Source organism: Aplidium turbinatum, chromosome 1 (genome assembly GCF_918807975.1).
Source record: "Aplidium turbinatum chromosome 1, kaAplTurb1.1, whole genome shotgun sequence".
Taxonomy (NCBI): Eukaryota; Metazoa; Chordata; class Ascidiacea; order Aplousobranchia; family Polyclinidae; genus Aplidium; species Aplidium turbinatum.
In genome coordinates, this window is record NC_137472.1 from 24,717,862 (window position 1) to 24,730,513 (window position 12,652).

The 12,652-nt window shown below is 38.7% G+C and overlaps 1 protein-coding gene across 2 annotated transcripts in view; it reads left to right on the forward strand.

Moving 5' to 3' along the window:
* Nucleotides 1-319: 319 nt before the first annotated feature.
* Nucleotides 320-12,652, forward strand: part of LOC145771048 (thioredoxin-related transmembrane protein 1-like) — a 167,803-nt gene continuing 155,470 nt past the window's right edge. For both annotated transcript variants that reach the window (XM_082582794.1, XM_082582797.1), the window contains exon 1: nucleotides 320-483. In XM_082582794.1, coding sequence (XP_082438920.1) covers nucleotides 344-483 — 140 coding nt within the window. In that variant the 5' untranslated portion in view covers nucleotides 320-343. The remainder of the gene's footprint in view (nucleotides 484-12,652) is intronic.

The window sequence follows — 12,652 nt, forward strand, 5'->3', positions numbered from 1 at the left end:
GTGATGAAAATTGAATGGTTGCTGGAAAAGTTATCCCCTGCTGTGATACACTACGGGGATCCTGCTCTTGAAAAAACATTAGCTTACATCTTTCCAAATTTGGCCTAGGCTTTCCCCATTTGTGGTGGCCTAATGATAATCAGCAACGTCAGTCCTTTACAAAAGTTAGGTAACTTTTTTCCTCAAAAGTTGTAGTGCAGCTATTATTTCTGCAAGAGGTGGTGGCCGGATGAAATCAGTTTGCGGGCCGTAGTTTGGTGACCCCTGGCATAGTGCAATAGTTGTGTTTTTTGAAATATTTGCTTATTTTGTTAGGTTTTAAGGTTATTACCATACATAAGGAATGTCAAAATTTATTTGGTGCTTTCTGTTATTGTTACATTTTGCTGTTGGAAAACAAGCAGTGTTGGCAAGAAATAAGATCATTATTTTGACTGAAGATAATTGGAGGGATTGTCTCACAGGAGAATGGATGATTAAGTTGTAAGATAAATTTATTAATATTGCATATCCACAGGCGTCGAAATAGGGTGGGCCGGGTGGGCGACGCCCACCCTGCCGTGAAACGAGGGTGGGCAAAATATGTTTCGCCCATCCTGTTTTCATGACGCTTATGAAGTGTTCGTTACAATTATTTCCGTTTTTCTTAAACGCTGGACTATCCAACCAACTGCAGCGCAACTTCTTGTTTTACGCTATGTCTCTCGCTAGGTATCCGACAGAACAAAGCAATTCCGCAACAACGCTGCGTGGAAAAAAAGCGGTACTCACTGTATTGTTGTTGCTACGGCAACTGCCACAGCTGGCAATTCCTGATGGAAAGCCACGTTTAATTTTTTCTCTGAATTTGTGTCGGCAATTTGATTTTTTCTCCGAATGGTCTCACTTTCGTTACGTCACAATGAAACTTCAGTTCCCGGTCAGCGTAAGGGAATGTGAATATGACATCATAATGAACATGACAATAAAATAACCGATACAAACTAAAGACGTACTAAAACAATCGCTTTTGCTAATCAAAATCCGGCAAATCCAAAGGTGCCACTTTAAAGATAACAGGTCACGAGTCACGCGCTTTTTAGGTCGCAACGGAAAACATAAAAAAGTTTGTTTAGTTGGGAGATTTGTGCCCAGCTGGGAGATTCTTTTATAAAAATATCACCCTATTTGCATTGATTTAACTCCAGTAGGCGTCAAATTATTGTAAGCATCTACTCCTTGTTGCGCCTCGCTTTCCGTAATCTCGTCCAGCTGATACAGCATCTGATGATACCGATTCTGACTAGTTCATCAAACAGACTTTGTGTTGCTCGCAGTGTCCCAATTGTGCCGAAATTATGTTGGCTTATAAGCTTACATAAATCGAGGCGATCTTCTCGCAGGGAGCTATTAATATGTTACCTGTACCTGGTTGAGCAATTAACGTTATTTTATGATAATTCAACGTCGCTACATGTCGAATTAGTGTAAAACAAACGTAAATTTGTTATTGGGCTTTGTTGTTACGCAATATAACCCGCCGGAAAAATTAAATCGATTTGTGCTGACTCGAACGTTGAATCAACCCAAAATTAACTTACTTTCCCCTCCCCGTGAGTTTTTTAACGTGAATTACCGTAACAGCGTGCGCATCTTGTTGCTCGCTTTATCGCTACTTTTGGTATTATTACATCACAACAAATCAAACAATGCGTTCGTAATAGACTACTCTAGTATATTTTTCTCTTCTCATTTTACATGTTTTAGTACCTACAATCTTTTCCTACTAAATATTCACAGTAACTGCCGAGGTAATTTCAAATTTTGCCGTTTGGCCTGGGCAACGTTTTTGCCTAAGTAAAAATATGCTCATTTCGAAGACTGAACCATTGCGAATTTGCAAACATACACATTCAATGAAATCTGTTTGAAAACTCTTGCCCACCCAGAATTCCTCTCTTCTAAGAAAAAATCGACGCCTATGTGCATATCGTATGTTCAAAAACTTTGCGATAAATGGAATTGATTGAGTTATGCTTTTACCAGCATGATCGTTGCTTGCTTCACAATGTAGATTTTAACGACCTGTTTTAACCTGATGCTGCGAGTTTGCTGTGGACTGTGGTAATAGCGAATTGCACTAGGGTCATTTCATTCTAATTCGAACATGCATTGGAACCATGTAATTTTTTTATTGGCTTATTTTATTCCTCTCACATTCCTCTCATTGACACAGTTCATAAGCGCCTAACCCGTGGGGGCCAGGCCCCCACGCATATTTCTGCATGGGAGCAACTTTTTATGCTGCATTGATACATAAAACAATAGAAAAATAGATGAACTAGCGATCGGCAGCAGGAAAACATTTTTAAATGTAAACCGCAACAGTTTCGCGATAAATAATCACTAGAACGAGTAGCGATGCTACAACCCCACCCCAGACAAAAAAATCTGTCATTTTTACATTGATTCAACGTCTGCAGACGTTGAATCAATGTAAAATGACTGATTTTGCTGCCTAAGAAATAGCAAAAATTTACCATTTTGCGTCGATTCAATGTCATCAGATGTTGAGTGCACCCAAAAACAACATAATTTGCTACGTTGACGCAGCGTGCGTTTAGCTTAATGCGTTTAGCTTAATGCGCTTGCAAACAGACTTGATGTCACTTTCGAAAGTCGAAACCTCTGCACTGCAGTGAATCGCTGTCTGAAGTCTGGGCCCGAGGTAACCACTAACCAACGCAACAAGGGCTGGTACAAACCGCATTGCGCACACGCGGCATAATCAACGCAACAATGGACTCGCACAAACTGCATGGCGCACACACGACCGTTGCCATAGAAACTCGATCAAAGGCGAGGAATATGCGCATCTTTTGTTTCATCTGCAACACGGGCGTATCACAGCGAATTGAAACTTGAAAGCTGGTCAGCCATAAGTTGCGATATTGTAGTGAAAAGGGAGCAATGTCAAGTCGAAAACTTAATCAAACGTCTCTCCGTAAGTATTTTTCAAGGGCTGTTTACGGTGTCAGCAACTTTTAAATTTATTCAATGTGACGTGCTGTTGAATTAATGTAAACATGAATGATTTTGCTTTCAACTGGTACATTTTCAAGCGTATGATCAAGTTAGTATTTTCATTTCATTTACAGACAATACCTTTTAGTAAACCTTTTCGTCTCTTGTTTCATGCTAATAAATCTAGTTCGTTGCTAAACTTTATGTTATGCTTAGCTTAAAGAGTCGAAGTCCATCAACCGCTAGCCAACGCAGACACATAGCATGTGTTTTGGTCGAGTTTTGTTTATAATAATTAACGGTAGGTCGAACGTAGCGATAACTCCGAGTGTGACGACATAATTACGTCATCCATCTGCGTGACATTTTGCTGAATTTACGTTGCTGCTGATGAAACACGCTTTCGCCCCCACGGCCAAAAAAATAGTTAGGCGCCTATGACACAGTTGACCATAACATACTTTTGAAAAAGCTTGGTCATTACGGTTTTAGAGGAAAAAATCATAACAATAACATATTAACTTCGTATGTAACAAACAGGTTTCAGTGTGTAAAATAGGTAGTACAAGATCAAATTTTCTGGAAGTCAAGAGTGGTGTACCACAAGGTTCAATCCTTGGACCATTGTTATTTTTGATTTGGCTGTGGCTATGTTTACACTGTAATAGTGTAAGTATAGCAAATATAACCTCACAGGCTATATTTACAAGTTTTCTCGAGCGAGACGTTTGACCTCGATAAGCGCTCAGGCATGTATGTACGCAAGCTCCGTCATGCGTAAATTTGCGCATGCGCAGTTTTTCCAGCGCGCGGTTGGCCTGAATCAGGGTTGCCAGACTTGGCCTTTTTTCTAGATTTGGCCTTTAATTTGGCTTTTTTAAAAGTTTACTCTTCAAAATGCATAATAATCAATATTTCTCGTATATTGTAACCTGACCAGATGAAACCATGTTCACCATTGTTCAATACATGTTCTATACTTGTTTAATACTCGTAATGTGACGCCGAGTCAGACTGCGCTCACCCTCTAAGCCAGCCAGTGGTGCCATATGCCACCACTTGAGTGAATTAAAACTAATTTGCTATAGTCCAGGCCTGGCCAACCCGCGGCTCGCGAGCCGCATGCGGCTCTTTGCCCGGTATTATGCGGCTCTTTCGTTCATATTGTATTTGTGTTTTTTAGGCATTAGCAACAAGAAAACATAGAGACTTGGCTTTATTATCGAAAAATGCCCAAGAAAACAAGATCTTATCCATTTGCTATGCCACCAGACAGCACCATTTTACAGGAATATTTATACCCACATTTTTGTTGAAAATGTTCTCAGAATGCACCAAATTCAAAGTAATTTTTCAAAAATCTCCTGGGGAGGCCCCCCGCCGCTGTGTATCACCTTTGGCAAAGACGCCGTCGGGCTTCGTAAACCGGCCGTCAAACCCCCCCCCCCTTTTTTTCTAAATTCCTGGCTACGCTACTGCCAATGTGTATGATGTGGCTCTTTGCGGTTAACACAGTAAGGAATGAGGCTCCTAGTCTCTAACTGATTGGCCACCCCTGCTTTTGTCCTTTTATACTTGTTTTTCGAACCGACTTTTGGGAATAATTTTTTTTGGATCTCACAGTTGGCCTGATCTGTCGCGGATTTTGATGTTTGGCTTCATTTCGAACCGACTTTTGGGCGATAAAACTCACAGTTAGCCTGATCTGTCGCGGATTTTGATTTGAATGTTTCGCTTCATTTCGAACCGACTTTTGGGAATAAATAGCACTTTTACCTCACGATTTTGAAAACTTTACTTTGCCTACATTCTCCAATTTTGCGCTAGTTTTTATTAGCAATTGGGGTGGAAATTTTAAAAACATCTGATAACATGGTATAAAGCAAACATGGTGGCAGTTCAGTTGTTTTTTTATTTCTGACCATCATATCAAAAACAATACGTCAACATAGCAAAGGTCGAGAAAAAGGTAGAAGCGACAAAACGCGAACGTTAAAACGTGCTTGTGACCGAAGTAGGCCTAAGCTATTGAGTTGTAAGAAATTTGGCAAGGCTGCAACACCTTCAGAAAAATTTAAGATATAAAGGGAAAATAAAAAAAATGTTACAAACAATAAACAACATATATTTAGACTATAGCTTTATTAGCCCACATAGCTTTAGCTGATATATTTAAGATTTGTATGGACAGTTGCTATAAAGATCGGCCATGGTGCGCTATCAAGAGTGCTGATGGTCATGAGGGGAACACGTCTTGATGCAATGACAGCTGTTTTGTTGATCGAAATACCGTATTTTATTTGGGGTGGTGGCTGACTAGATGACCGCTTGTGGTCTTTCGCTGCCATCCTGATTGTGTCATAACCTAACTTTTTGTTTCTCTCACGGGGGCTATTCTTGTTTATAACAATTTATCAAGTCCTACTGCAACTTCCACGTGATGATGAATGGAAACAGTTTTGCTGGCTAACTGCAGAGAGCTACAGGTAAAGGCAATGGCAAACCATTCTGCAAAATCACATTTATTGAAATATTTATGCATAGAAAAATACAAAAATGCAAACGTAATAGCGTAAATCGGTTCCTGATGTAACCCCCTCAGGCCCTCACCCCGTATGGGTTACGTTAACACCCACCAGCCCCTCTCCGGTTGTCAATCTTCCACTGAAAGGCAACAAGCTCGTACAATAAAAATCGCAACATAGAATGTACAGAGTTTATATCAGAAGGAAAAATTAGACAATGGCATTCGAAAAATAAACATTGACAACTTGGGAAAAGCAGAGATGGACACACGAAGATTAAATTCACGGAAGGTTTCAAAGTCACCTGGTCATGAAGCAACAAATACGAACAGAGTGTTGGCATAATAACAGAGAAAGAATCATCCAAATGTTACCATGGGTATAAGGCAATATCTGATCGTTTTATATTGTTTAAACTGGAAGACAACTTACAACATAATACCAGTCTATGCATCAACAGAAAGTTCCATAGAACTGGACAGTGCAACATTTTATGATGAATTTCAAGAGGCCAAAGCTAGATGTGGCTCAAGAGACGTCCTCCTGTTCATGGGTGACTTTCATGCTTAAGGGGACACCTCTAATGAAATCCCAATATTTGCTGATGGCTGAAAAGCTTGCCTCAGATAAGCTAACTATTGTGGGAACCCCCACATACCATATATTAGTTTAATTTGATGCAATGAGCTTCTTTCAAACACAGACAATATTTCAATAATTATTTTTTGACATGCTAATACAAAATACTGTTTCTCACTACCAACACCATGTAGCAATAAGAATTAAGAAATGTTATGAAGTGCTAGATCTACCTTATGTGCAAATACCTAGGAGAGCTTTTTTCTATAAAATGTCACTTTCCTAAAAAAAAAATTTTTGAAAATTACTTGTGTGCAAAAATATTTATACTCATTTTTTTCAATAAAATGGTCAACAAATAAAATTTTAAAAATGCTCTCATAGTTTGATGTAATACCATTGTACCAGCATGCATTCCAATTTTTAGCCGATTCAGATAAGAAATAAACAAATGAGAAATAAACATTTACTGCAAAAAATGTCATTTTGAGTAAAATGCATTTAAAGTTATGGTTTGCAAATACAAGGCAAATCGTGCATTTTCAGCCTGTCCAGCAAATCCTCAGGCTATTGTTACTCTATACTACTGCCTTTGAAATACATACGATACTACTACAAATATATAAAACCAGAATGGGCTTTTCTGTTGCTACTATTAGTATATTTTCAGCATATCATATCGTTCTGGCATATTTTAGACTTTTGGGTCACGTGGTAGTAGGGGGGTATGTTAAAATTAATAATCTCAGTACCCCCCAAAATTGTGCCACTGGGTGCAAAAAAATATTTTATGAAAAAATTTTTGGGTTGCCCCTCCGGGAACTCCTCGCTACCGGTGGGTCTAATGAGCGATTTCCAAAATGCGTGAGATTTGATACCTAACTTTTGAACCGTTGGTCATAGAAAGCTCGGACTAGTCTCAAAAGTTTCGTCTTAAAAAGTTAAGATAGGAATGTGTCAGTTTCAGAAGTGTCAGGTGTATAGTTTGGCCCGCACAAGCCCATTTTGGCCCAAAATGACCCATTTAGCCTACTGCGATGGTACAAAATCGAAAATTTGGCAATAATTGGCCTTAATGATTTGGAAATGGGGCTAAAATTTTTGATTAATAAGCTATGATATGGTTGCAATATTTTTGCATGAGTCATATACGCCCGACTTGACTATGCTTCAGGCACATCATTTCCTGCAAACACCAGAGTGTGTTACTTCTTTTTTGTCAATTGATATGTTCAAATCGACATTACCTAAAGTCCTACACCAACAATTCTCAGCTCGATCGATGTTTGCATGCAAGAACACTGTAACGAAGTTAAGAGCTTGCTTGAATGCTTGCTCTATTCCTTCAATCTTTTGCAAAAGGTTTGGCAACTCAAAAAGTGTCTCTGTTTGGTTTTGGTCCTGCTGCAAATGAGGACACAGGATCGCTGTTGAAAATTGGATCGGCAAGTGATGATGTCCTATAGAAACTGGATAATCTGCCAGTTCACAACCTGGGTGAAGAACGTAGTGTCGGATTAGTGAACTACAAGATAGATATTTATGGTAAAAGAAATCTTGATACAGTCTCCAGAAGTGTAGTTCTCAATAAAAGCACGGATTTACTTGAAAATATTCAGAAGATTGACAAAAAGAAATGGGAAAAGCCAGTACAAGACAGCAAAGAAATCAGACTGCAATGGAATGAAAACATGAAAGCTTATGAAGAAAAAGGTTACTCTGAAAAAGAAGCTCTCAATATCAGAGCAGAGCAAAGTAAACTTGCTGATTTAGATTTCCTGAAAGCACAAAATCCACCAGGGCCTTTTACCATTTCTGAGGGAGTGAGTGCTTACCTTCAAAGTGATGCTGTAACAGATCACATAAAGAACAAAAGACTTTGCTCTGAAGTTCGCTACCCAAAGAAGACATGTTTCTCCCTAAAATCAAGTGCTTTAATATTCCGACTGAAACGAGACTATAAAAATTCCAGATTTGAAGACTATGCCAACAACCTTATCAGCTAGTTAGATAATTCACGTTCATGTGCAACTATAACAATGTCAGACCTCCAAAGTGGGCTTTCTGCTATGCATTTGCTTACAGAGGCAAATTCAAGCTCCACATCAAATGACCAGGAATCTGATTTTGCAGCACCAGCCTATCAAGTTGGTGAGTTCGTAGCTGCCATCTGTATTGAAGAAAGCGAATAACACTGGTACCTTGCAAACATTGTTGAAGTTGTGAATGATGATGCCTTACTACTTACATACTTCAAAAAGGTTGGCAACAGTAGAGATGGAGAAATATGGATTTCTCCTGAAAATCCTGAACTTCTTGTCGAAATGTCCTGTTTCGGCGAGTCCGTTTTGAGTCCGATCCCTATTTGGTGATTTTTTCAATTTTTTTTTTTAAATTATCGGGTATCGTAGCCTAATTATCATTGCCATTTTAGGGTTGGGGGTTATAGGTTAGGAACTCACCGAATCGGACTCACCGAATAGTAGCAGACCCACTTCTTGTTACTGATACTTATTAGATCATTCATAATAGCTTGGATGTGTCGACTTGTGTCGTATGTCAGATCTGCCGGAATCAAATGCTGTGTTTCAAATGAAACAGTTCAACTAATGAATGAATATGAAGCTCAATGAAAAGATAATAAAAAACACTAACTAATTTGATATCTGGAACTACACAATACTTCCATAACATTGGACCTTTGAAACATAACTACTATTATTATTTATTTGCGTCAGACAAAGCTGTCCATATCCAAAACAATGAAATACACAAACTGCAAATGCACAAACAAACTATCATTTAGCATTACATAGCATCCTGTTCTTATTATTTTATCAGTATATATACAGTAGGCTATACTGAATATATTATATATAATACATCGCATTGGTAACTGACACGTACAAGTCGTACATATATTTAATTATTTATATTTCAAAAGAGCAAACATGGGCAAGAAAATTGAAAATGCTTTAATGACTATCTGAGTATCTGCATGCCTATATTTCAATTTTTACGACGTTACCCAAAACGTCTCTGATTTTAAATGTAATGACGTCACATAATCAATCAATTTTCTACAACTAGACATGCATATTGCATATGTTTCATTTGAAAGTATTAATTCGAATCATAACGTTTTAAACAAAAAATTATCTCGATTTCAAACTTATTATGGTAAAATTTTGAATTTCTTACAATCACGATAGGCCAAATAGGCCGTTTTGGGCCAAAATAGGCCTGTCCATACACCTGACACTTTCGAAACTGTTACATTCCTATCTTAACTTTTCAAAACGAAACTTTTGAGACTGGTCCCAGCCTTCTATGACAACCGATTCAAATTTTGGATATCAAATCCTATGTATTTTGACAATCGCTTATAAAACCCCCCGGTAGCGGGGAGTTCCCAGAGGGGCAATCCAAAATGTTTTTCATAATATGTTTTTTCACTCCCAGTGGCATAATTTTGGAGGGTACTCAGAGTTTGTACTCAAAATTCGTATTTTAACATACCCCCCTAGTGGTAGCTCCACTAGTTCTATAATTTAACAGGGAAAGAATTGGAATTGTGGAACGAAAAAGAACTCCTACTTGATTGGTGCAGAAATAATATGACAATCACAAACACATGTTCCGTAGAAAAACACGTATAGTACAGTACTACAAATGGGATTTTATATCTTCGAGAAAAGAACAAACAAACAACATAAAACTGAATATGAGAAAACTAAGAAATTGATAAAGCAAAAAGGCATCTAAGCAAAAGAACAATTTCTTAACAAATCCAAAATTTGTACGATTGACTTTCGACCACAACCACCTGGATTCAATCTCACTTGCCCATGAGGTTGCATTGTCTGCAAAACCAAGACTTGGTTTTCGGTGGCTTTGCTTTACCAAGACATTTCAGATGGTGCCAATCCAAACAGCAATCACACACTATGCTGTCGTCTGTATTGAGGTCGATAGCACAGGAGGTACACAACCAACGGCCTTTACTCCGCACAGTCGCCAGCAGATTCTCCATCAGCTTCCAACCATCAAAAGAGAAATACTTTCGCACAGAAACAATGGCGATGTTCTCATCCAAGCATTTCATTGGAATTCTTTCAGGCAATGTTTCTATTTCGTGTTCTATCAGTCTATCGCTGAAAGGACGCAAGACTTCATCCACCACTTCCGAATCAACAAACCATCTTAGTATAGCTAAAATGTATAAGCGTAAGCACTTAGTCTGATATACTGTATTGAGGTACCGTATACATACATTACATATACATATTCGCATTGAGGAATACAGAAGTTGAAATGTTATTTCGTAAATATAGAGTATTATACAAGATAAAGTCACGCAAATGTTAAATTCAACAAACCTGTTTCTTTCTGTAAAGACGACATTACCCTGAAAGGCATCGGCCAGCTCTTCTTCTGTCTCTTGCGTGGTAGACCAATGACCGTCAATCCAGCTCCTTTTGGACGGCCACGCTTCACCATTTTCGGTGGAAATTTAATGGATGTTACACCATTGCCTAGTGAACATAAGGGATATCAAATAGAAAACACCACTATCTTAGCAACATGCAACGCACAAAGAAATAACGATATAGAAATGACTGTAAAATGTTTCAGACATAACACATACTTGGTGACGACTGAACAGAATTGGATGGTATCCGCATTGTGATAGCACTTGCATCAATTGTCGACAAGGGGTCACGAGGTGTGGGCTGTGTAGAGTCCGTAGGCATGACAACGCCAGGATCAACGTTGGGAGGTATTGCAGAAGTACTTGAAGTGTCAGCGTCTGAAACGGGTCATACACAAAAGTAAAATCACTTAGCAACTGTAATGTTGCATAATTACTGTGCATGAATAACAATGAGTAGTACAAAGCAACTTATCACGATTCACGAAACTAGCAAATACAACCCTCATCCCTTCAAATCATTGAAAGAAAAGTAGAATATTTTTTTGTGATTTTGCAAATAATGTTGAACATGTACCTTGTGGGGCTTGACCCAAAACATCCACAATTTGGAACTTCTTTCCTTCCTGCAGAAATTTTGCGACCTGTCGCAAGTTTTCCAAGTTGTGTTTAAAATCATCCATTCCTTGCTCTGACATTATTAATGCAATCTTCTGGGACACATCATGAACCCGACGATACTTTTGTTGCTCTGATAAGACACATCTGGTGTGGGGCTTGCTACAAATCTCAACAACTGGTAGTGTGGATGGTGGACCACTGTCAGGTGACTTTCTTGTCAAGCGATTTAATGTAAGGAAATGTCCCATTGTCCATCGATTTGAACAAGGACTGGGGTCATACTCCGATATCTGTAGTCGTCTTCTAACCGCCAACACATGTCGACAAGGTAGCAACATCGATGATGTAAACCCACAAGTACATGCTGTTGTCGTCACTGTTAATTCCCCATGGACGCGAGATTTTACAACAGCAGACTCATGGTTTGAAATCTTTAATATGACTACCTTTTCTGCTAACTGAAATTGTTGCTGCACGTGACTGTAGCATATGGTGTTAGTAGCTTGCGGTACTGCCGTTGTGCTGCATTGGAAACCACACCAAACGAAACCTTAAGAAGAGCATTCGACGTTCTATGGTCTTGCTCAGTTGAAAGAGAGCGGATACATGCCATGAGGTCTTTGTAAAACATGGTCATTCCTGAATATCTTGTTATTACACTCTTCGACTTTCCGTTGATGGATTCCAGGCGATTGTTGATTCTATTTAAAAAAATTGCTTTTAGGTTGGTTAGTTCGTCCATCCACTGATGCCGAATCGAATGCCAGTTATCCTGGTAGTATTTTATGACAGCAATTGGAACTGTTTCTAATAATTGCTGATACAGTGTATTATAGGCAGACTCGTTTTTGGCATTTGCCAGCTTTCCTAAAACCACAAGGGATAATTGCCTTTGGGCAGGTGAAATACCTAATTTTTCGATTGAAATTTCCCTTCGAAAAGTGCGGAGTGTATGAAAAAGGCAAATTAAGATTTCGGCACAAGGCAACATTTCCATCATCACATCCCGCTCTGTCATAACCTTGTCCGCCATTACAACCTCCACTTTTTCCCAAGCTGGATTATTCATTTTAAACTGATTTAATAGCTTGCTGATGGTCAGTCTGTCTTCAGTTGCTACAAGCCACAGACACACAATTTCACTTTGACCTAAGCCATCAACATTAAGCATGACATATAATGGCATTTTCAAGGCATTAAGTTTATAGGTTGCATCAATCACCAACATTTCAGGATATGCCCCAAAGGTTTCCTGCATGTCTTTTGTTTAGAAATATATTGCCTGCAATTGTTCGTCATCACCTGCAAAGACATGTACTGCAGCACCTAAAATACAATACATGGAGGATTAGTGTACAAAGTAGCATTTTTGTAGTAGTGGCAGGGTTGAGAAAAACCCGTGTTTTTTTGGTTTTATTGGGTTTAATTTAAAAACGATGCAAAAAAGGTAGATTCATGCTTATTTCACCTCAAATACTACTTTTTACCGGAA